The 23,919-nt window shown below is 42.9% G+C and overlaps 1 protein-coding gene across 2 annotated transcripts; it reads left to right on the top strand.

The window, feature by feature from the left end:
• The first annotated feature begins 6,807 nt into the window (after nt 1–6,807).
• On the top strand, nt 6,808–14,408 carry CNR1 (cannabinoid receptor 1 (brain)). 2 transcript variants are annotated; one of them, XM_010078532.1, is made up of 2 exons: nt 6,808–6,896; nt 12,401–14,408. In XM_010078532.1, the coding sequence occupies exon 2, from the start codon at nt 12,462–12,464 to the stop codon at nt 13,881–13,883; it is 1,422 nt and encodes a 473-aa protein (XP_010076834.1). In that variant the 5' UTR covers nt 6,808–6,896; nt 12,401–12,461; the 3' UTR covers nt 13,884–14,408. The 2 variants fall into 2 exon arrangements, with proteins under 2 accessions (XP_010076834.1, XP_010076833.1); XM_010078531.1 differs by lacking the exon at nt 6,808–6,896 and having other exon boundaries at nt 12,462–12,547; nt 12,623–14,111.
• Nucleotides 14,409–23,919: the final 9,511 nt, after the last annotated feature.

A 23,919-nucleotide genomic window follows, 5' to 3' on the forward strand; every position in this document is an offset into this window, starting at 1 on the left:
AAAGCGGGTGGCCCGAGGTGCGTGTTTCGCTGTCGTGATCCCGGCCGGAGGGCGAGGGGAGCCCGGGAGCGGGCGGAGGTGCGGGGGCTGGTGGCGTTCCGGTTAACGCGCGTCTATTCTTCTGTGCGCGGAGCCGGCAGCCTCCCGGGCTCCCACAGGACCTTATCTGACATCGGAGGTTTCTCCCCCTCGTCCTAACCCAGCGGTGATTTACAACGGGTGGCATTCTGCCCGATTTTTCCCGTGCGCTGTTCCTCCCGAAACTCTGCCGGTTGGGGCTGTGACCAAAATAAAAGGCGGTTCGTGATTTTGTGCGCAATGATGTTCCGTTAAAAGATGTCACTTAGGCATCCAGCATCTTCAGAATATCCCAGTAGGGTTTTTGGTTGGTTGGTTTGGTTTTGTCTGAAATCCGGAGGTCTGGGGGGAAAACAGCAGAAAAAGAGTGAGCTTTTTAAACTTTATGCAGTGTTTGTCATGCAAAATCTTCAGCGGATGAGAAATAATTCTGAGTAACCAGATGGGCTTATTTTAAATGGGCATTTTTTTGTCTCAAAGACATCTGCAAATCTCCATTGAGAACACCCCTGGATGAGGTATGTACCAAGCCTTTGGTGGGAGAGAGCTCATTACTGTGATTTCAGTTTGATTAAGTAAAATGGTGTCAGATGATGAAGTCCATAGTTTTCCTTCTTTCTCTATTATCATCAGTGTTATTTTCTGTATGGCAGCAAATTATCATATTAACAGTTTCGGCGTGTGTTTTCTTCTTTCTGAAGATAAAGGGACATATATATCATAGAGCCAGATAGCAAAATATTCCTCCTTGAGTATCTACAAGTTTAAAAAAAACCCCAAAAACATACTGGGGCTTTTTTAACCTGTTAAAGGTGTAGTAATGTTTCTTTTTTTTTTTTTTTTTTCTTAGATGTATCATCTTGCTTTCATTGCTATTGTTCACCTTTTCTTAAAGGAATATAGCATTCTCTGCTGGGGGTGCCATTGCTGTTCACATGTAGCAAGATCATGCAAAGGATCAGAGTGATATTTAAGATGGTATTTAATAACAAAATGTACAACATTGCAAAAATTACTTGGGTGTGCTTAATTCTTTTTGGATTACACCTCGTATCAACTGCCAGTGTGGGTTTTCTCTTCTCAAGAAAGGAAAAAAATCCCTGTGACTATGGTAGGAATATTTATTATGCAGGCAGAGTTTATTAAATCAGCCGTAAAAGAAATGAACGTAACATCTTTAAACAGTTTAGAAGATGAATGTGTAATTTCTGATTTGCTTGAGGTTAAAATTAGCTTTCTAGCAACCAGGAACAGCTTTGCTTTATTGTCCATTGGTCTTCGTAATGAGAGGTAGAACCATTTGAATAAAAACATTTTAAAGCAGAATTGATAAAAGCAATAATTGTTTGACTGAGCCAGCAGGCATCTATTGCCAAAAAAAAAGTTGGCTAGGTAAAGAAATTGACTATTTGCTGTGAATTTACCTTGTCGACCATTCAATAACACCCAAACCCCCAGTAATCCAATCAAAATACCTAAAAAACTCAAGGTGAAGGTGGAAGCAGGTTATTGTATCATGAAGGTATGAGCCAGTGGGTGCCTTTGATCCTGGCTGTTGTTCTTTGGTGAATTATGTTAGCTCAGTTGCATAAAGAACCTCATTAAGGGCTTTCATGCTGAAGGAATGGCAGGTCTTAGCCAATGCAAGCCTTTCTTTCCCTTTCTCTGTGCACACGTTGCTGATTGGGCAACAGAAGTTTAGAAACAAAATAACTTTTTTTTTCTTTTTTAAGTCATTTCTGCCTTCCAGCCTTTTAGGCGGCCATCCCAAAATGCTTGCAGACTGTCATCCCGCAGGGAGTTTTGGTGCTGAAAGTGTTATGCACTAGAGAGGGAGAGCTGGGATGGCTTTAATTTCTTTTGAGTAGAGGTAGGTGAGGAGTTTAAGAGGCAAGGGAGAACCCAAACCCATACATTCACTTAGTATTGCCCAATCATTTTATAAGTACGTTGCCATTCCTGGTTCTGCAGGTCTCATGCACTGTCTTCCACTCGCCTAGTTTCTCTACTTCTGCACGTTTTAAGAGAAATGACTGTAACACCTCCAGTGCAAACTTTGTGACCTCCCTCTAGTCGTTCAGTCGGCTATCTAGGGATCCGCAGAATTCATTTTTCTGATTGCTCTTCATTTCTTTGCAGATGTCTATGTTGGCTTTATTGGAGTCTCCTCTTGAAAGAGTAAATTATTTTAGTTACATTTCCCTGCAATTTCCCAAATAGTTTAGGCTATGTAGAATGATGAATGTTATACAAAACCACTCACGGACCATTTAAGTGAGAATTTGGAGATTTTTCTCTTCTGCAGCAGCAAATTCACAGATTCTGCTGCTGTTTTAAAATACGTATTGCGGGTGACCCTAACACTGGGATTTGGCCAAGTTCAAAGCAGCTGTGCAGATGGACACAGAAGACAGAAGGCAGAGAGAAATAGACCCTTTTAATCATAACAAGGCTGCTCTTGTTTTCCTATCTATAGTGGAAATGCATGCCAGCCCCTTGTACTTAAAAGCAAGCTTGCAAATGTGCCAGAATAGACAGCAACAGCATTTGTTATTAATGCAAAGTTAAAAATGTGACAGCCTGTCTTCTCAGTACTGCTCTTTACATCTCCATTTCTAGACTGATGCCGTACGGCTGCAAGAAGCACACATCCGATTGCCATCGGTGGGATAAGAATTTCCCCCCCAGAACTCAGGCTCTTTGAAAGTGCGTGGCTTTGTTAATGGTCGCTGAAACCAGCCACAACCTGTCCTTCTGAAATGGTTATAATGGCTTATAAATCAATTTCTCGTTAGAAAGAACTTTTTTTTTTTTCCTTTTTCCCGAAGGTGCCATTGTTGCCCATGAAAAATGATTGGGTTTGCACCATAAGGTTGGAGGACATTTTATTCTGCTGTTTGTGCCTCATGCAGGGGCATTATGGTGCTGCACACACCTCCCTTCAAGTAGGAACATACTTTTTTGATCAAGCTACCACATCCAAATTACAGATAAAATAGATCTTTTGCTACTGTCTCTGTTGGTATAATGTCACTCCTTATACTTTTTCTGGACTGTTGGTGAAACTGGATATTTTATAAGTTTAAGGTGTTGTCTTGTTTGTGTAGATCGAGGCTAGATGGAAACAAATTGTACCTCATCCTGTGTTAGCCTGTTGTATGGCAGTTGTATATTCTTCTTAAGAAAGGTGTGTTTACTCACTGCAAAGTCCTGAGCAGGAGCAGTTCTGTAGGGAATACTGTCAATTCCCTTTCAGCCCTGGGTGGAGCCACTTTCATATTTCTGCATGTTAGGAAACCTTTCAAAGTTTGTCCTTAGAGGCTTGGGGGGCTCCCAGCTTCCCGTTGTGGTGAATATGTGAACCATGCTCTCAGAAATCACTGGTTTTAGTCGGTTCTGCCTCAGTTTTAAACAATGCAGTACTGATGTCCAGACTATGCCTGTGCCTGGAAGATGATGTGGCACAGTTTTGGAGTGTCTGTGTAGGTACCTATATGTATATATACATACCTGTATTTTCTGTACCTACACTTTTAACTTGTTTGCTTGTCCTCTGGCACCGGGGATTTGAGTTTACGCATGACAAACACTACTGCAGCATTTGTGAGACTTTGCATAGTTGTTCCTCTAGGCATCTGTATGTGTTTATGAATTTCTATCTGTAAGTTTATGCATATAAATATATATATGTATACACATATGCACAGAAATAAGAAGTCATAACTCATCCCCTGGTATCTTTTCACTGTTTCTCCAAATCTGATGTAATATTGGTTGGAGTCTCTCTGCAATTTGTTGTTCTGGCTACTTGGATATCAAATTCTACTGTAATTCTTTCTCACTTCTCCTCTCCCTCTCTACTTTTTTAAAAAAAGAAAAGCATCTGCGTATTTCGAAGACATGCACCATTGCCAAGCAATCTGGTATAGTGGCTTAATATGCTGGCAAATAATTTCACAAGTTGTTTGTGTGTGTGAAGGCAGTATATTTGAATATCATTATATTCTGAATGTAGCTATGAAGACATAGATACATTATCTGCGCTTATTTAAATCTTATGAAAGGCCAGACAGCTCCAGAAATGAAAGAAGGTTTTACATTTTTTAATTGGAGTGCATATTTTCATCTTCCACTAATGCTGATGGCGTGGGACATCACATTTACCAAAAGCTTTTCTGTCCCATCTTCTGAGCACTGCCAAGACTTGGCCTAATAACAATTTTTGGGAGAAGCAGACTCCTGAGGACTGAGGTAGAAGGGATGTTGCTTTGCAATGTGTCGCTGACCTTCTGTGCACTAACTTTCTGACATTGCTTGTGAACCCCTCTTCCCTTTCCCTTTCAGTGTGTTTCTCCACTGTATAGGTGTCTCGGTGGCTCTATTCGACCACTCTCTCTTCCTTTCCACCTCTGAGGTCCATAATCTGTACTTCATTTTCCTTAAGCGGTTTGATTTATTTTTTTTTAATGTCCTTGGCCAGATTTGCTCAACTGATCTCTCCGGAGTGTCCCGAGCTTGGTCCCATGTGTCCGTGCTGTCCTTTTCTGTGACCTTAACGATGGCTCCTCAGAGCCCTTTGCATGTCCCTTCACCATTTGAATACAGATCAGAAATGGACCTTAAAAAGAGCAACTCATTGCCTGCAGAGCAGTGGGTCGGTTATTTCTTTAGGGTGAGAGGTGAAAATTCCATTAACTATATTCTTCAGCTTATGGAGGTGTCTCTGAAGTTTGCATAACTCTGAAGAGGAGAGAGACTTTCGTGAGTTTTCTCCTTCACCTGATCTGCTCTTTCCAAGCTGATCCCAAAGGCAATTCTTCTGTTACCTAAAATCTGCATCCGCCGCCTCCCAGGGGCTTCTCCCACTTGGATCTCCTTCCTCTCTTGCTTTTCCCCGGTTTACTCCTGTCTCACCTGGAGACATCCTGTTCCTGGTATGAGGACAGTGGTTATCTCTCCTCTCTCCTTCCAGTCCCCTTCACACCGATCACTTAGCCTGCATTACCTTTGCTCTCAGGATCTCCTTGCTGTCTCACAAAGTCTTTGATTACAGCTTGTTACGGCCATGGTTTGTTGCAGGGAAAGGAGGAGGAGGCAGACATGCACTCTGCAGTTTATGAGAGTTCTCCCCGGAGCCTGGTGTTTTTGCTACCTTTCAGTCTCTAATCCTTACTTGTTTAATAAAGTTCTCTAATATTTTTTGCTGCAACAAATTATTGACCTTTCTTGTTCTGCTCTGGCCATTATATGGAAGCTGTTTTCTTGGAGTGGTTATTTCCTTTTTTGTTGTTGTTGTTGCTAATAAATGTGTTTTTCCCTCAGTTTCATCCTCTAGACATTGCGTTCTTCTGGGGACCTTTAGCATTTAGCGTCCGGTGGAGTCTGGGTCTTTTATGTCCTGCTTTGCTCTTTCAAATGACTTCTCTCCTTTCAACTACACGTTGTGTGCTAAGCTGCTGTCTCTTCTAGGTACTTCCAGGAGACTGAGTGTTCAACCCCTATCTCTTTTGCACCTGGCTTGGCTTCTCTCTCCGTTTAACATTTATGTCAATTCTGCTCAGCAGTAATAAGTGCCTGCACCTTTTGGCATTAGAGAATGGCTAGAAAATGGCAGGGAACGAAGCCGGTTTTATTGGAATAGTGAAATCCAAGATAAACCCTTTTGTGAAAGAGAAAAAGTTTGAGAGTTCGAAATGGACCAGCTTAATGAGTTCTCTTACATTTTTCTTTAAAATGCAAATAGCATAGCATTACATCAAACTTTTTGTATTACCTTTTCATTCTGCTTTATTGGGAAATGGGTCCCTAAACTGGAGCTGGTTTTAAGCAAATACCAGCTCACTCCTGCTTCACTGTTTCCCTTTCATCTGAACTTTTCATACTTCAGCAAGCCTCTTCATTCTCTCCCAAAACTACATCTTTAAATGAAATTAAGACGTACAAAGTAAACTGTGAAAGATGTTAGAATCTCATGTTCATACTGTCTTGTTGTTTTAAGAAAGCCACCTCTGCTTCTTTTCTCCCAAAAGGCGGGCAGACCAGGTAGCTGTAGTTCCCCATTTCCGTGGCCCTGACGGTCTCCTTGCTGGTTTGTGCCTTTAGTACTTTGTCTTGTCTCCAGCCTGGTAGGAAGTGTGTGTGGAGGGGTTTGTATTTTACAAGCTGAGGGATTTCAAGTGAAGTCAGGAATTTTGGAGGTTTTTCACAGGCAGATGGGGCAGTTGTTCCTGCTCTTCCCTGTGCATCTGGGTGGGATGTAGGAAACACATCCTTCGTTCCCTTAGTTCAGAGAAGGGACTTCAAGCTAAGCCTCTCACCTGCCAGGTGTGCACACTGGTGCATTTATTTCCTGATGTTGAACTCTTGATCCAACATGGAATAACTCCAGCAGTTTAGAGACAGGCAGCAGAACAGAGAGGCTGCCAGCACGCTCACCTGGCTCACAGGAGAGCAAAGTTCAGGTCCTTCATCTGCACCAAACAGAGCAGGACTTCAAACTTGCTTTTGAACCTTTCTGATCTTAGACACACGTTTATGCCCTGGCTGTTTGGGAGATAAGACACAGCTTCTTTTTCTCTGTGCCTGCAAGTCACCTGTGCTAAAACTGGTACACACATCTCGCCAACAGAACTTTGGAGGGAAGAAATCGTGTTATTTCCTTTAAAAACATTGTTGCTCACTGATTAATGCTCTGTTTTCCCCATTGTTTTGTTTTTGTTGTTCAGATTGGCAGCTGCTGGATGCTGGGTGGTGTCACATAGGGGCAGTTTGCCCCCAAATTGGAGCAATCCAGCCCCTGTCCTGCTAGTGTGCAAACGGTACGTTAATCAACAGAAACAACCATGTAGCTGTGGTTTCTTGCTAATTAATGTTCAACTTGACCAAGATATCACCATGTTACATAAGAGCAAAATTTAGTTTGGTACTTGCATGCCCTAGTTGACCCCACAGTTGATAGTGCCTTGCTGTAACTAGCAGACAGCATCCCTCATTTGCTCCTCTCCTAGTGGCTGTGCTCCTTCCCCATCCCTCACACAGAGAAAATTCACTGAAGTGTATGCCAGTTTTCCTGAATTAGGAGTGACAGCATATTTGCCATTTATAGCCTTGGAGTAGCACAGTGTTGGAGATGAAGTAGTAAAGCCAGATAGGGGTAACATTGCTTTCACATTCTCGTCAACATGTTTTGTTTTCCTGCTCAGTGTTACTGAGTTTCAGAGTGCTGTTTGTCAGACTGCACATTGCTTTCCACAAGGAAAGAAACCTTGTTCTGTCCTCAAAGCAGTATTGTTCATCGCCATATGGGATAAGGTAATTATTAGCCACATAAATTTTCATTTTATAGGACAGTTCTAATTCCTGGAGGCTCACAGTTACTATGGTAGATCTCGTTTCTCTCTCACTTTTTTCAGCTGACTACACCTGAGTGTAAATTACTGCTGCTGTTTCTCCTGTGGTAGTACTTTGTGGACCCAGTTTGGTAGGAGTCCCAATGTATTGGGCACTACGCAAACTTACCAGAAGATAAAGCTCTTCTCTGAAGGACTTACAAGCCTTATAATGTGTAAGCAAGGAGAATGCATCATCTTTTTGTGCATTCAAAAACTATGTTTGAATTATACCTACTTGTCCTTTAGCCTGTTCTTAATTAGCTGTGTGTATCATAGAAGAAATGTATAGGCATGGAGATAAAAATATTTTCTAAAACAGAAGCTACAGAGGTTTGATTGTGGATTTCCCTCTCTTGTTTTTGATTCCTTTTCTTGCCACGTCAACATTTTTTGTAGTTATCAGTAGCATCATTGTATTGTTCATAATTACTTTCCGAGGAAGAACACAAATACTCACTGTTTCTATTCAGGCTATTAAAATTGCTCTATCAATCATCCTGGTTTGAAAATTATAATAAAATCAGCCCTTTATTTAGAAAACTATATAAACTTCCCAAGCCTCCCTCTCCCCCAGAACAGCAGGAGAAGATAGGTAATAGCATTTTAATGAAGTCACGTTCTTGTTCCCTGAGTGAGCTGGTCCCGTGGACCACCTAGGGGAGGTATAATTCCCCCTTTTGTCCGAGACAACTTACCAGCCTTTTATGTATCATCTATTTTATATTTTACCTAAGGGGTCTTTATGGTCTGGTAGCATCCAAGCTTCTTTTAAAGGCTGTATATAACCACGCCTTGGAGGGCAGTAGTAAAACTTTTCCCCTCAATTAATGATTTCGCTTTGGGGGCAAAGCCTTACAAAGTTGTGTCTTTCAACCTTCAGCTGATGTTTAACACTTCATATGTTTGAACCCCGATGAAACAGTCTGGATAAAGAGGGCTAGAAGAAGTTAAAGCCAGGTCTCTGCAGAGGGATAAGCGATGTGTTTGTCAAAGCCGCTCCATCTAGCGGCAGTCACTTTGCACAGCTGGTCTGGCAGTGCCCATCCACAGCCGCGAGCTGATGGGAGAAAAGTCTGAAATGGTGTTCAGCTATGGGTTTTCTGGTTTTGGTCTTCAAGAGAAAAAAATGCTTGAAATTTTTATCTGTGGTTTAATCTTCATCCGTAATCGTAATTCATTACTCACTGTGAATTGCCTTATGCAGTCATGGAAATACACCGAATATTTTGGGTGCTGGCGTCAGCACGGGCTCCTCCTCACCTTTAATCAATGTTTCAGTTCTTCTCAAGGCAGTTTTAAAATGAGTAAGGTACTAGAGCTCATATAAGGAAGAGATGATGCTGAGAGCTTTGGAGACTCAGAGGCTCTGTTGGAAGAGCAGCTTTCGGCGGGGCAGGGAGGCTCTCCCTTGGCAGGAGAGGAAGGCTCTCCCCCACTGCCACCCTGCCCATGAGGGGACCTTCCTGTGGCACAGAGCCATCACCCCAGCCCCATCCAGAGAGGAGGGATCTGTGCAGGGGACCCTTGTCCACCAGGGAGGTTGTGAGAAGGCTCCCGGAGTATTTCATGTAGAGATGTTAATGGGTCTCGGGCAATACGGGTTTGGGTTGCATCGAAGCCAACTGCAAAGAGCAGCGTGGCCGTGTAGATGCGGTGCCCCCTCACCGCTCCCAGGTTTGGACAGAAGAGCTCAGAGACAAAAGTTGTGTGATACTGGCACATCCACCTAACCTAACAAAAAGACCAGGAACCGAACCACTGCTCCCACCATCAGCTTTTCAGTCTATGTCAAATCGTGCAACACCTCAGACTGTGACCTGGACTCTCCCAAGAACCTCGATGCCAAACGTCCAGTCTCGTTTTCACTGGGCACCCATGGAAAACCTCATTGATCGCTTCAGCACGTTTCAGTCTTGTAGCTTGTAGCAGGACAAGCTAGTATCTAAATTAAAATAAACGAAATTCCGGTAAAGTGCAATCCCAGATCGGGCAAACGGCTGTTTTACTGTAACTTTAATAAAAATCAACTGCTAGTTGAATAGGTACATGCACACATACTGCTAGAAATTTCCAATTATGATACTCCCAGCAGCAAACAAAAACAAAATTAATGTCAGCTGCATCCCCCAAAGCCTAAACTACACCACTAATGAACTCCCAAGTACTCTTAAAGAAAACTCTCTTTGCAGAGACAATAAGGTGGAAATTACTGTAATAATCTCAATGTAAAAATACAGAGGGAAAAAAAAAGTAATTGAAATTCAGAGTAAGACTTGCCTCTCCTGATCCCATTAGCTATGTTGTTAGCATAGCATATGCATGCATAGTGATATTGTCACATAACTCGCTGCCACCTTCATAAGAGCACACAGGAATCCGTGTTCTTTCATTTGTATTTCAGACAAAGGTAGGGGTTGCACAGTGGCTTGCACCTTATTCCGAGAAGTCTGTGCTCAATGTGACTCCAGCAGGGACCAGCTACCTTGTACCAATTTGTTTGTCTGTCTAGCAGAAGGGCTCAGTTGCATACAATTTTTGAAGCTTTACTCAAACATAATCTTCTTGACATGGGGCTGTGACTTTAATCATTACAATGGTTGTCTTTTTCCTGTCAGAAATAAGCTGGAATAACAGACAGTACCACAGCCGTCTTCACATGTTTATAGAACTACTTGATTTATTTAATATTTTTCATGTAGTTTTCAAATGAATAACACAGTCTTCATTTCTGGTTTAAAACCGGTGTTATAATGACAATTTTAAAGTTGCCAGACTCCACATAAAGCAGATTTCTCAGTTGTCAGCAGGGTCATTTTTGCAGTGGGTAACATCTGCAAATTCTACTAGGAACAGCTGTAAAGCACCTTCTGGATGAAAAGTACATTACATATTAGATTATTGCTGTTCATTTTTAATGTGTGCTTCAGTGACATTTCTCTCCCTCACTGCTCATATTATCTGTCTGTCTAATAATTACGTTGTTATTGGCTGAGCAACGATGTCGGCAAAAGCTGACACAGCAGGTGTCTTGTCTCGTGTGTGTTAGACTATCCCAGTAAGGGTTGTTTGTACTCATCCTTGTTTGCAGCACTGGAGTTGCAGTGTCTTTTGGAGGTCTAGGGTGCTATATTCCCTTTAACACTCAATGTCATCAAATGGAAGACTTTAATGAACTGTGGAAAGAGTTCAGATGCCCTGTGTAAGTGCAGTATATCATCAGACAAATTATCTCTGCTTCTTTTGGAAATGCTCATGATTTCTTCTGGTTTTCAGTGTTGGTACTGTTGTAGAGATGAATTGTTTTCCTCTTTCAGTTTTCACAGGAAAAGTGAGCTGTGGTACCTACTGTGCAAATCTCCTCTTTAGCAGTTGAGGTGGTCAGTACTCTGGGTTTTGGCAGATAATCTCTTGTGGCCTCTGTGGCTGTTTATTGTTAGTTGTGTAAAGTGAGCAGGTGAAGTTAGTACAAGCCTATATATGGCATCTGGGATTTCTTGGGTGTCACAAACAATTTCCTCCATTCTAAAAGCAAGAAAAAGCTTGGTTTTGCTCCTGTTGCTGATGTAGTCATTGAGATGTCCCATAGCAGACGCAGAATAGCTGTAGCACACCAAAGCAGTTATTCTGGCTCTTTACATTCGGACCACTCTCAGCTACGCTGGTGGTGGAAGGGGGCCCAAGAGCAGATGTTCAGTGCATATTCAAGGCATGTTATACGGGCAAACTTATACAAAGAGGTACAGTGTAAGAAGAGCTGTAAGACTCATCTTACATGTCGATGCATGTAGGATGCTCAGATGCTGATGAGGGTGCTCTCCCAAGGGTGCGCTGACCAGGAGTTACACCCTGCAATTAATCACCATCCCTGAGCAAAGGCTGGGCATGACGGGACTCCGAGACCACTGGCTACCTGGGGACCTTCTGCTGGTCTCCTCCTTTCTGAGGGGACCAAATGGTTTTGAGGGTGTGCCCAATGGGACCTGTTACGTTTCCATGCTTCTCGCAGGAGCGGTGGCTCCAGCCCCTTTTGCTTGGAGTTTTGTCCAGAGCTGCACGCTGACCCAAACTTGGTCCCATGTTTTCCTAGGCAAGCCTGAACTGCTCAGATTGAGGTTTGTGAGCCATGCAGAATGGATCACTGATGCCATCACTGACCTAACAGAGCTTGTCACCTTTCCTGAAGCTGTGGACAGGGCTGGGTAACAACCCACCTCCCCCATAGAGTCCAAACATCCCAGTTGCCTTGGTATGTTTAGCAGAAGGAAGGAACAGAGTAATGAAGCTATATCCAGATCCCTGTATTTGTAGATGAAACACCTTGCTAATATATTTGCAATAACAAATTCAGGATGTTAGTAGACTTCACATTGCTTTAACAGGGTAATGTGAATGTACAGGCATACTGGGTGAACTGTGAAATTCCGAGTGCATGGCTCTTTCCCCATTCCCTCTCTGTTGTCAGGTTTTCAAAACCTTCAGTGCCTTTTGAAAGAAAAGCAATGAAGGTGGTGATCCAGTTTAATGCAGCTCCTACGATGGCACGTGGTATTATGGAAATGAAGCAAGCCCAAAGAATACTGGTGTGCAGGGTACTTTGCAATCAGAAGCCAAGTTCAGATCTAGAGAAAAATATGTTTCTGGTGGAGCGGCTCAGAAGGTTTTGATGAGAAATGAAAATTACTTTCCTGTGGAATACTCAATTCTCTGTGCCTCCAGTTTTCGCATCACTTCTTAGTGTAATTCAGTTTTAGTGAAATCTAGGTGGTTTCTTTCTAAGTGCTTGACTCGCCCTGATCCCTGCAGGTGGCAAAGGCTAGACCTGCACTGAATGCAAGAGAAAGGTTGATTTTGTTTGACACAGTTCAACTAAGTTGTTTGTGGAGTTTGTCTCCCTGTTTATCTTAATGAAGTCTGTCCTTTTCCCCTTCTAGGATTTCCTTCAATGCATTTTTCCCTCTCCCAACTCTTTCTGAAACCAACAAGACTGGGGTTATGAAGTCAATCCTAGATGGCCTCGCAGATACAACTTTCCGAACGATCACAACAGATCTCCTTTACATGGGCTCCAACGATATCCAGTACGAAGACATGAAAGGCGACATGGCGTCCAAGCTGGGATACTACCCCCAGAAGTTCCCTCTCTCTTCCTTCAGGGGTGATCCTTTCCAAGAAAAAATGACTGCGGGAGATGATCCCCTGTTGAGCATTATTCCCTCAGATCAGGTCAACATCACAGAGTTTTACAACAAGTCCCTGTCCACGTTTAAGGATAATGATGAGAACATACAGTGTGGAGAGAACTTCATGGATATGGAGTGCTTTATGATCCTGAACCCCAGCCAGCAGCTGGCCATCGCTGTGCTGTCACTCACCCTGGGCACCTTCACAGTCCTGGAGAACCTCCTTGTCCTGTGTGTCATCCTCCACTCCCGAAGCCTCCGGTGTAGACCCTCCTACCATTTCATTGGAAGCCTGGCTGTGGCTGATCTCCTGGGCAGCGTAATTTTTGTCTACAGTTTTGTGGATTTCCATGTTTTCCACCGGAAGGACAGCCCCAACGTCTTCTTGTTCAAACTGGGTGGAGTTACAGCCTCCTTCACTGCCTCTGTAGGTAGCCTTTTCCTCACGGCAATAGACCGGTACATATCTATACACAGGCCACTAGCTTACAAAAGGATTGTTACCCGACCAAAGGCTGTCGTAGCATTTTGTGTGATGTGGACCATCGCTATTGTAATAGCCGTTCTTCCTCTGCTCGGCTGGAACTGCAAAAAGCTCAATTCCGTTTGTTCGGACATATTCCCTCTCATCGATGAGACATACCTGATGTTCTGGATCGGGGTCACCAGCGTCCTCTTGCTGTTCATTGTCTATGCCTACATGTACATACTGTGGAAGGCTCACAGCCACGCTGTTCGCATGATTCAGCGGGGCACACAGAAAAGCATAATCATTCAGTCTACGGAGGATGGTAAGGTACAGATCACGAGGCCTGATCAAACTCGTATGGACATCAGATTAGCCAAAACCTTGGTCCTTATCCTAGTCGTTTTAATCATATGCTGGGGCCCTCTCCTCGCCATCATGGTGTACGATGTCTTTGGGAAAATGAACAAGCTCATCAAGACTGTCTTTGCCTTCTGTAGCATGCTCTGTTTGCTGAATTCCACAGTGAATCCCATCATCTATGCTCTGAGGAGCAAGGACTTGCGACACGCCTTCCGCAGCATGTTCCCCACCTGCGAAGGCACCGCGCAGCCCCTCGATAACAGCATGGAGTCTGACTGCCAGCACAAACACGCCAACAACACGGGGAACGTGCACAGGGCTGCCGAGAGCTGCATTAAGAGCACCGTTAAGATTGCCAAAGTGACCATGTCTGTCTCCACAGACACGACTGCTGAAGCATTGTAAGTCAGAGACTTCTCCGCGTTGTGAGAAATGGAGTTAGTTTAAAAAAAAAAAAAAATCAACAACAGAAAACCAAACCCGTGGCTTAACGTGTTTGTACCCTCCTGTAATATTTTTTTGGTTTGTCATTGTAAGCTGAGCGATGATTGTGTTAAGAGTACTACCATCAGCCAGTTCTTCAGGTTTTACAATTAGGGATTCAAGCTAATTTTTCAAAAGTTTTTTTTTCTCAAAAAGTATTTACCAAATGATAGTAAGTTTCCTGAAAGAGCACAGAGAAAATACCAGGTTAGCGACGGTTCCTTTTGGGGGTGTGAAGAAAAATTGTGAAACCTAATTGAAAACTAATGCATCCTAAACCAATGCCATCAAATAAGAAAAAAAAAAAAAAGCCTTGTAATCATGCTGTTCATTTCAATGTGATGTGTATTTCATGTCTGTAAGTAATAGGAGTTTTTATTTTTCCCAAAAGCGGCAGTGCTGAGTTTTAAAGGTTTTGTAAAACGTGTCGTGTCCCGTGAATTGTATGCTGTTTTATTATGTGTTATTGATATTTGTCTGATTAAACAAAGTGCTAAGGTAGACTTCTGTGGAGATAATGTGAAATGTGATATGTAAACCCCATTGAAAACACTGTATTTGAAGAATTCCTATCAGCTATTTTGGAAATCTTACACTGTTAGTGGTCTTCTGTGGACTTAGAGGAGAGGTTTTGTGTTCTTCTACTGAAGTTATTTCCCCACTACCTTTTACTTTCCCACGCATACAAGAGTAACAGCAAGAAAGGAATAGAGGAGGAATGTAAGAGAGGAATGCACTGGTTCAGACTTTTAAATACCACTGCGTTTATACAGAAGGACGTTTATGGTTGTACAGACTATCGCCCTGCTCTTGGGCGTTGCGTGAATACGAACACTGAAAAGCGAAAGTCCCGGATATTGGCTCCTTTAACGGGCAACTGGTTTTAAGCCACATGCTAGTGCTGGACCACTGAAGACAGCATGTGTCAGCATCAATGTGCGATGTTATCACTGTGCAGTCGATGTATACTTGAAGTGTGTCACGTTCCTGTCTCCCAGGCTTAAGCAGATTCAGAGCCTGAGATGCCAAACTCTCATCTTCACTTAAAAGAGGAGGAAATATTGTCAGACTTAAGACATTTTCTTATTGTGTGAGCGTGTATATAAATAAATATCTATGTGTGTGTGTGTGTGTAAGTATACTAACCAGTGTGAGTCATGGTAGCATAACTAGGATAGGACACTATGACCAAACGTAAACTGTATTTCTTGTTGCACGCTTTGCACATGAATTCTGTTTCTAAAATTGAGTTCTTCCAACTGATTGCTGATGAAAGGACCTTATTAAGAACATCCCAATCCACTCTGAGAGGTGTATCCATGTTCTAGAGAAAGCAACCTTTCAGTTGTACTTGAGAATAAGGGGAGACAAGAGGCAGAGCATGGCACGAGCCCGCACTGACAGCTGCAGTGGCTGGCGGTGGGGATCCTGAAAACTGAGAGAGCCAGAAATAAATGATAATTTATTTTAAGGCTGTCAGTGTTCAAATCTGATTGCTTGAAATGAGTTGAGTCTCTCTGTGAAACCAGGATACAGATGACAAGGTTTGACGAAGTTATTGAAAGAAAATGGTGACTCTGTTCTGGGGTGAGATTGTTTCTGCAGCCTGGGACTTTCACAAGGAGCGTGTTACTGGATAGTCTCTTGAGGCATGGATATTCTGTGATTCTGTTCCAAATCAGAAGGTATGGGGTCCTCTTCTCTGCTGCCTTGCTTTTTTGGACCGTTCCTCACCCATCACCTGGCTGATTTCTGCCAAAACAGCTGCAAGGGCAGCTTAGCCTGGCGCTTGCCCTAAGAGGGGCGGCTCCTTTCATGGAAACGGGGAAAGCGGAGCCAAATCCGTGCTGCCCTGCCACCCGTCCTCGGGGTTATGTGGGGAAAGAGCAGGGGGCAGCCCTGGGGTCTCTGGCCACCGCGGTGTCACCGTGGGATTTCTGATACCTCAGTGCAGGTCCCAGCAGCCGAGCGCAAACGGCTCACCTCTGCAGGTTCGTAAGCAGCTCCGAGTTCAGGCTTGGTGAGGGCTGGCAGGTTTTAAAGATCTCATCAGGCAAGGTGCTGAGCAGTGGCTGGAAGACACAGGGGTACTTTCCTCCTCCGCCCCCTCCCCTGCAGCTTAGCTGGGTGGTGGGAGAGGGCACCACGCTCTGGGGGCCGCTGCGGCCGCTGCAGTCAGCCAAAACCAGCGATCGCAGAGGATTCCCAGAGGATGTGCACTCCTCCTTCCAAAAGACCTTTGTCATGTCTAGGTCTAGTCCATCCTAAAGCAGTCCTCTAGGAGGAGGGGAGGAAAGCTCATTTGAAATGTAAAGGTATTTTAAGAGCCATTTTTGAAACTGTCTTGTTGTGAATTAAATGCAAACTTTGTGGACTTTAGTTGTGCATTCAAGTTCTAAATTTTACATGATAAATCATGGGACAATGGGGCTGTCTTGGCACTTAACTTGGTGCTTATTGATATAATAAGAATTAGCATCCTGTGAGATGTTACCGTCTATCATCAGTATCTTCATTTGCATAATGAGTTTTTCTAAAGCTCTGGGAACTGTGTCGGTTCACTTAGAACCATTTATTGAAGAGGTGGCAACAATTTCCCTACTACATGTTGTGCACTAAGTAGAACTGCTCTTTCACTAGAAAAAAAAAAATCTCTGCCATTTCCAAGAGAAGCTGTACTTAAAACTTCAGCTTTAGGTATTCCTGATTTGCAGTTGCCTACCTTCACTTAGTGATAGCACAGCCAAGCGATACTGTGTTCCACGGCCACCCACACCGTCATCATCAACTGACCAACACAACAGTTGCTGTTACGTGTACGTACCAACTCCAAGTGTCGCTTATCTACCCAGAAGACCATGTGTGTCACATGTGTGCAGAGTTAGATTCTCAACAGTCTAATTGTATATTTGTGTAATATAATCTCCTCCATGCTGTGCAATCATGATCCACATCTCCTTGCACTGGCCTTTCGATGAAAATTTTAGTGTGTCTGTTGTGAGATAGCGCATTTTACCTGCTGTTATTGGGCTGAATGTATGTAAATAAGTGAAAAATTTTAAAAGTCATCTGTACAAGCAGTGGCCTAAAAAAGTCTGTAATTGTAGACTAGGACAATTGTTGAAGTTGCTGTGACATCTCAAATACTACCTTTGAATAAACTGTTTACAGGGTCTCTTGGGATGCTGTTTCATAGTGAAAGGAAATTTTTTTCCTTGTGATAATATGAGGTAAAGAAATTGGATTACCTGAGCTTTTTCTTTCCAGTGTTTTGAAGTGGAGAGTATAACTCTTTATTGTCTGTAAATCTAACATTATTACTTCCTCTTAGAAGAATATTGTATCATTAGATGTTTGTTTGAGCTGGTAACATCCTTGCAACTGCTGCAATATTTTTCATTAGCAACCTGTATAATAGTTTGTACACAAGTACTGTTCAGATTGTCATGAAAAGTAGCTTTGACCATTTACCTACCAGTAGCAGAACAGTATTTCTCTAAGATTGCCAATGTATTCCTACCATATCATGTTTTATTTCTATAATGTAATTAAACTGTTATTTATCCAAGGAGAAAAAAGTATTCCTCTATTTTTTTGTTTTCCAAATTTTGAGATAACGGAGGAAGCCACGTGATGCTGCTGCCTCATCCCACAATCTGGTGCTCTACGTTTTGTTTGTAAGTTTGTCTGTCAGATTCTGAAACAACTGCTTAAACAACTTGACAACAGGTTGTCAAGCTTTGTGGGTTTTAATTGTACGTTGATATGTTTGAAGGAGGAGGTAGATTATATATTTTATATTTGTGTATTCAGTACTATGGAGACGAGAGAAATGACATAGTTAAAAGTGAATCTCCTGTTTCATTATGTAGGCAATTTCCCCTTTCCTCTGTATTAGCCAAAATGCAATAAATTTCTTTTGCCTTCCTCAGATGCATATGTTTGCACAGAGATGTCACATTAAAACAAACCTATATACTTCAGAAAAACAAAACACGAAAGAGCAGAAGAAAGGAATACAAACTAAAATAGTGCTGCCAACAGCAACGACGACCTAGATTAGTTATTAGTGGTTGTAAATGTAATCAAAGACTTGAGACAAACAAAAAGTTAGTCTACTTTTGGCCAGTGCTATTGGGGGCAAAGTTGGCGGGGGGTGGTGGAGTGGTCCAAGAGGGATGCACAAAAGCTGTGCAGGGAGAACAAGGTCAGCAATGCCACTGCTGGTGGGGCACACTAATGTGCCCCACTGCTGCTCATCCACAACTGAAAGGAGAGGTTGAAAAAACCACAGTCTCTTTGTGGTCCCACACACCCTATCCAAAGCCCACTAAATGCTGTAGAAAGGTCCCTGCCCACTTCAAAGTTTTCCATATGACTTACTTCATCTCAGATTCATGTTACTTGGGCAATTTTCCTTCTCCACATTTGTGGTTTGAAAGCAGTGGAGGTCCTTAGGGGACAAAGTGAGCATGTCCTGGGGCCTTGGATGATGGTGTGCCAAAGTATTTGCATTTTTAAAAATTAGGTCACTGATGAATTGAGAAAGTCTTGGCAAAGCAAAAGCAACTAGAAATGAAAGATTAGCTTTTAATCTTTAGCTGCATACTACATTTAAAAGAAGAAGTCTGAATATTTCTGCTGAAAGCTGTCACTTCCAAAGCAGCCAGCAGACAATTCCTAGTGTGTTTGCACGTTCACTAGAAAAATAAAGGCTATACTGCCACAAACTGACAGTCCCTCTTGATGGTAACACCTAAGTCTATTCTAAACAACACAAGAGGAAACAATGACAATTTTCCAAGCAACTGCTTTCCCACAATATACCAGCTCAGGAAGTGTGCTGGTAAATACACTGTCATAGTTTCAGCCTTTGACATTAACATCCATTATTATTTCCACTCTTCTGGCCGTTGTTTTAAGAAGTCACAATATCATCATGTACACACATCATCAATACAACAGCTGCATTTTGTTGGGCTTTGTTAAAAAAATATGTTTTGTCTTCAGTCCAAGTCCAGTTTTGGCTTGATTTAAAAATTAGATCATAATACTTGGGAAGAGATTATAAAAGAAGAAAAAAAAATTTTGCCTGTGTTTAAGAAAGTATAGGGTGGGGAGGTTTTATTTGACAGTTTAGAATACATGTCTTCCTCCATTCTGCCTTTGTCCATTGGCCTTTTTAGTTAATGGATATAAAGAATATCGACAGAGTTTTCTTTAAATAGCAGCACAATGTATGAAGCACATGATTGCCTATAACAGGGCTCCTTAATATGAATGACCATGTAATACTAATTCAGTTAACAGAAAGAATGATAATAAGCCCAAGGTAATCTTAATGACTAGGTATGACATGCCCTGGCATTCCTTTCCAATAAATCATCTTTGGTATTCAGAGGAGCACTCAGTTTAATGTTAAAGCATATTAGGGCACGGAATCCTGTCTCAATAAAGTCACTAAGAATTTTTTATTGACTTCATCAGAAATGATATCTTACCCTACATTTTCCAAGTATGAGTTTATGAGTTTGCATTTGAAAAGTGCAATTTTATATTCCATTGTATTTGCATTTTCACTGACATTAAAACAAAGATGAGACAGAATAAATAACAGCCTGTATATTCATTGGGGTTTTTTACCTCCAAGGTAATCAATTTTGAATTCTGGTGGGTCAATGCAGAATCAAAAAGTCTGTCAGGAGTTCAATGGACTTGTCATGGGAGTGAAGCAATTTATTTATCCATATGTGTGCAGATGGGGTAGAGAACATCATGAACAAAACTGCTCTCACCAGTAATGCTGACAAAGTCGCTTCCTGACCGCTTGCACTGATGCTGTTTTGATGCTGCTTTCTCTCCCTTTCTCCATACATATGCATATATGTGTGTGCATGGTGAAAACAGGGCTGCACACATATTCAAAAATCTTTCCCCAAAATAAAGAAGTCTCTCTACATGTAATAATAATAAGAAGAAGAATAACATGAAATAGCTTCACAGCAATTGATTTCACAAAGGGGAAACCTCTTCTGCCATTTATAGCCATAACAGGATGGGTCAAGCCCCGCTATTGCTATTTCCTTTCCCCACAGATCTTACTGCAAGTCCCTCCAGGGCTCAGCACCACAGGGATACCCCACTTTCCACCGAGATGAAGGGAGAAGGGAAGGGAGCTGGAAATGCCCCAGTTCTTGTTTGTGGCAAGCTGTTCCCAGAGCTGCTGTGTGTGTAGTGCTGCGAGGGTCTCTGGGGACTCCCCCATGGTGTCCCTGTCCTCCGTGGCAGGGCTTGGTGGTTGCTGCAGCCTAGCTGAGAGCAGAAACCTCATTAAGAGGGATGAAGAATAATCATCCCTGGTTGAAACTCTGAAAAGAAAGGATTTCAGATGTAGCACGGTAATAATGCAGAGGTGGGGACCTGCTATGTGTCATTTCTTAGTTACGGAACAAAGATTTGGGGTATCATTTTAATAGAGGAACATGGGGAATTATACAGGCGATGGATCCATCGAGTAAACACTCCTCCCAAATCTTCACAAGGGTAATAATAAATCCTGTAAGGCCTTTCATCAGCAGCCTGGGAAAAAATATATAATCATTGTCTCTGCAATGCTTAACTTGTAACCTAATTCAAAGTCATTTTTAAATTATACACCTACCTGCTACCAATGCAGTCTGAGTAGGCAAAATTAATAACAGGCATGCTCAGTAAATCCAAGGTTTAAAGTTTTAGGTAGAATGTTAGTGTCTAAATTGAGTAATACTATCAGTCATGAGAATTACAGTTATCTGCCTCCTTATCTTTTCCTATTTATTTGAGGGCTTTTATTTATTCTTATTATAGCACTAGCAAAACCTGACAGCTCTGGCAGAGGGAGGGACTGTCTCTCTATATGCACCCAGTGGTGTTGCTGCATTGCCTGCAGCAGCGGGGCCAGGGCATAAAAGACTCAAAAAAAGACCACATTACCCACCTACACATCGGGCATTTAGCCCAAGTAGTTTTCTATGCAAGCAATATCTGCAGGTAATCCATTTAACCTCATTTTCCCCTGGGAAAGCTGAGGATCTAGTTTAGCTTAGCTAAAGGACTGAGCTGTCTCAATGGCAATGCAGGCAGCGGTTGCATCTGGTGCTGGGAAGGACCACTCCTGTAGGGACTGACAGCTAACCTCCTAAACAGATCTCTAGGCTGAGACCTTTGGGTTCTTTCATTCCAAACATTCAGCCCTGATTTGAAGTGACTGTGTCCATCATTTCGTTTCTTTTTAATCCCATTCAAAATACTGCTGGGCCCTGCAGATGCTTTATTTTATTATTGCAGACATGAGGAAGCTACTGGCTGTCGTAAGAAAGGGCAGAGGGGGCCTTCAAACTCAGTGCTGCTCTGTTCTTATGCTTTTGCTCTTTGCCCTTTCTTGACGATTACACGAGGGTTTTAAATAGTTGTTTGGGATCTAATCTTAGCTGCTGTGTCAGCTGGCCCCTGCTGAGGCTTAAATCCTTCTGCTGACTATGAAAGCGTAGACTGAAGTCTTCAAAAAGGAACAGGGCACTTGCCTTCCAGAGAGCAGAGTGTGGAGGTGGGAAAGTGTAGGAAAGTGAACAATGGCAAAGCATGAGAACATGGGCTGATGTACATTTTCTGTGCTCCCTTGCCCTCTGGCAGTTTGTTCCTTCTCCTCTCTACGCTGCCTCCTCCATAGTGCCAAGACAAGCACTTGCACGGCTGCCTGGTGAGTTAAATCCAGATGAACAGATCCAGCTAAAAAATAACATTATGTTTTTTTCTTTTTTGGGTATGTTATGCCTGCCAGCTCATTTCCAGACTGCATGACCTGCAGGGTTTCAGAGCTGGGAACAGGCACAGGATTTATCACATGGGCCACTCAACAGCTCCATCAAACCAGGCTCCTGCTGTGCCAAGCATGTAATGGGCCTTTCAGGGTCTTGTTCATTATCACAACAGTCTAAAAGTGTTCTGCACTTACAAACAGGAGCACTGAGGAAAACGTGAGTTTCAGAGCCCATTGAAGCACCAAAACCGCAGGGGCTGCATCTGTGTCCTTCAAAGGCAAAGTCCTCACCAGAGCTAAGAAAACTCTCCCCATTCTCAGTGCAAGAGACTTTGCTGGCATGAATGTTTTGTTTTTTGTTTTTTTTTTTTCCCCAGCAACAAAAGTAGCTGTCAGATTGGAAAATTCCCTTTGGCTTTTCCTTCTCTTCAAACATGCCTACACTCACATGGAGTCTTTGGAAATGCCCATGTTCCGGCGGATGGGCAGAACCTGCAAGTCATCCCTCTGCCTATCAGCCACAAGGATGACTTGCTATGGGCACACCTTGTGCTGGGCATGCCACGATGAACACCTCTCCGCACCCATTCACAAAGTCCCAGAACAGGCAGGGTGAGCTTGGTGCTGCGGCAGCCCTGGTGTGGCAGAGTCAGCACCCCTTGGTGCAGGTGCCCAGCACCCCTGGGGCAAACTCCTCTTATTGCCTGCTTCACGTTGCCCCTCTATGTACTGCATTGTTACTACTGGGAATCAAAGTGGTAAGTACTGGGAACTGAAGCAGTTAGTTTCTCATCACTGCAGAGAGGCACAGAGATGCTTTGCAGAAGGAGCTGCTGACCAGTTGGTGGGCAATCGTGGAAGCAAAATACACCTCGGGTGCATCCGCAGCACTCAGGCAGGACAACCACGGCAACCTCTTCAGCAGCATGAGCACTTGGTGCCTTTTTGCTCCTGAAATTTTATTTGAATCCCTACCAATGACAACATGAGCACCTGGGAAATGTTCACTCTTAGGAAAAACAAGTTAAACTTTGATTTTACAGGGGCGTATTGTTAAAAAAAAAGAAACTGTCTAGTTCTGTATAAAAAAAAAAAAATCAATCTTCTCTGGAAGCTGGGTTGGTAAATAAATCAGGAGGGGAAGCTGCTGTAAATTGGAAGAGCTCTACCACATTTGCAAGCAGAGCGATAGAGGCCAGTCATACATCAGTCGGTCGCACCGCTGAGTGTGGATGTGTTTGCTCCACAAAAGTAATTGCAACCATATCCTTTCACAGGAGGGCAAAGTACCCTGCATTTTCCCTGAGGTGCAAAGATGCACACGGGTATTCATCGTCATCCCTGGCAATCCCGACTGTACCTCTCCTCACAGTAAACCTCACGTATCCTTAAGCCACTCTAACCGAAACTGGGGACCAAATGAGCCAGACATTACCAGTAATATATAAGCTCTCTGGCCAAAGAAGAGTAGACTCATAATATTTTATTTTGCAAGTCCCTGAGTTAATGGCCTGGTTTCACATATATTGCTGTTACACCTGGCAACTCATAATAACAGAGGCTTGAGGTATTAGCAACAGCACAAAAATATAAACAGCCTTTATCAAATCATTCCTGTGAGGAAAAAAAAAACAGCTTTGCATATGTCAAAGCTGCATTATTAGAGTAGTATTTAGTCTGCAGCTAAAAGGCCACACAAGCCTTTACTTCCAACTGCTAACTCAGGTCTCCTCAAGAGACTTGACTGGGATTTAGGGGGTAAGTATTGTGGAACAGTCTGCAGAGGACAGACTGGTCCTCTTAATGCTGTCTTTTCAGGACATTATTCTTTCCATTTGTGTAGAGACAATTGCTTCAGCTAACCTGCCTGTCCTGTACCCTAGGCAACCTGATAAATTAAAACTAACTGCCTAATCCATCAAACAATGATTTGCCCTGGCTCTATCTAAAGTAAATAAATAGCTATCCCCCCTCCCTGAAAAATCAAATGTTTTAACATCAAAGAAAGCTTCTTCCCTGCCTCATCTTTCCCTTCTCCGGATGCCCAAAGGGAGGGCCTTACAGCAAGGCCACAAAGTCTGCAGAAGACCAAGATCTAAGAACCATCCATGAGCACAGATATTTTCTCTCTACTGCGTTGATGAGCTCAGAGATCCAAGG

Source organism: Pterocles gutturalis, unplaced genomic scaffold, assembly GCF_000699245.1.
Source record: "Pterocles gutturalis isolate BGI_N339 unplaced genomic scaffold, ASM69924v1 scaffold5463, whole genome shotgun sequence".
Classification (NCBI taxonomy): domain Eukaryota; kingdom Metazoa; phylum Chordata; class Aves; order Pterocliformes; family Pteroclidae; genus Pterocles; species Pterocles gutturalis.

Excerpts from the sequence above, each read along its gene's own strand:
- CNR1 (XM_010078532.1), top strand. The coding sequence starts at position 12,462 with ATGAAGTCAATCCTAGATGGCCTCGCAGATACAACTTTCCGAACGATC.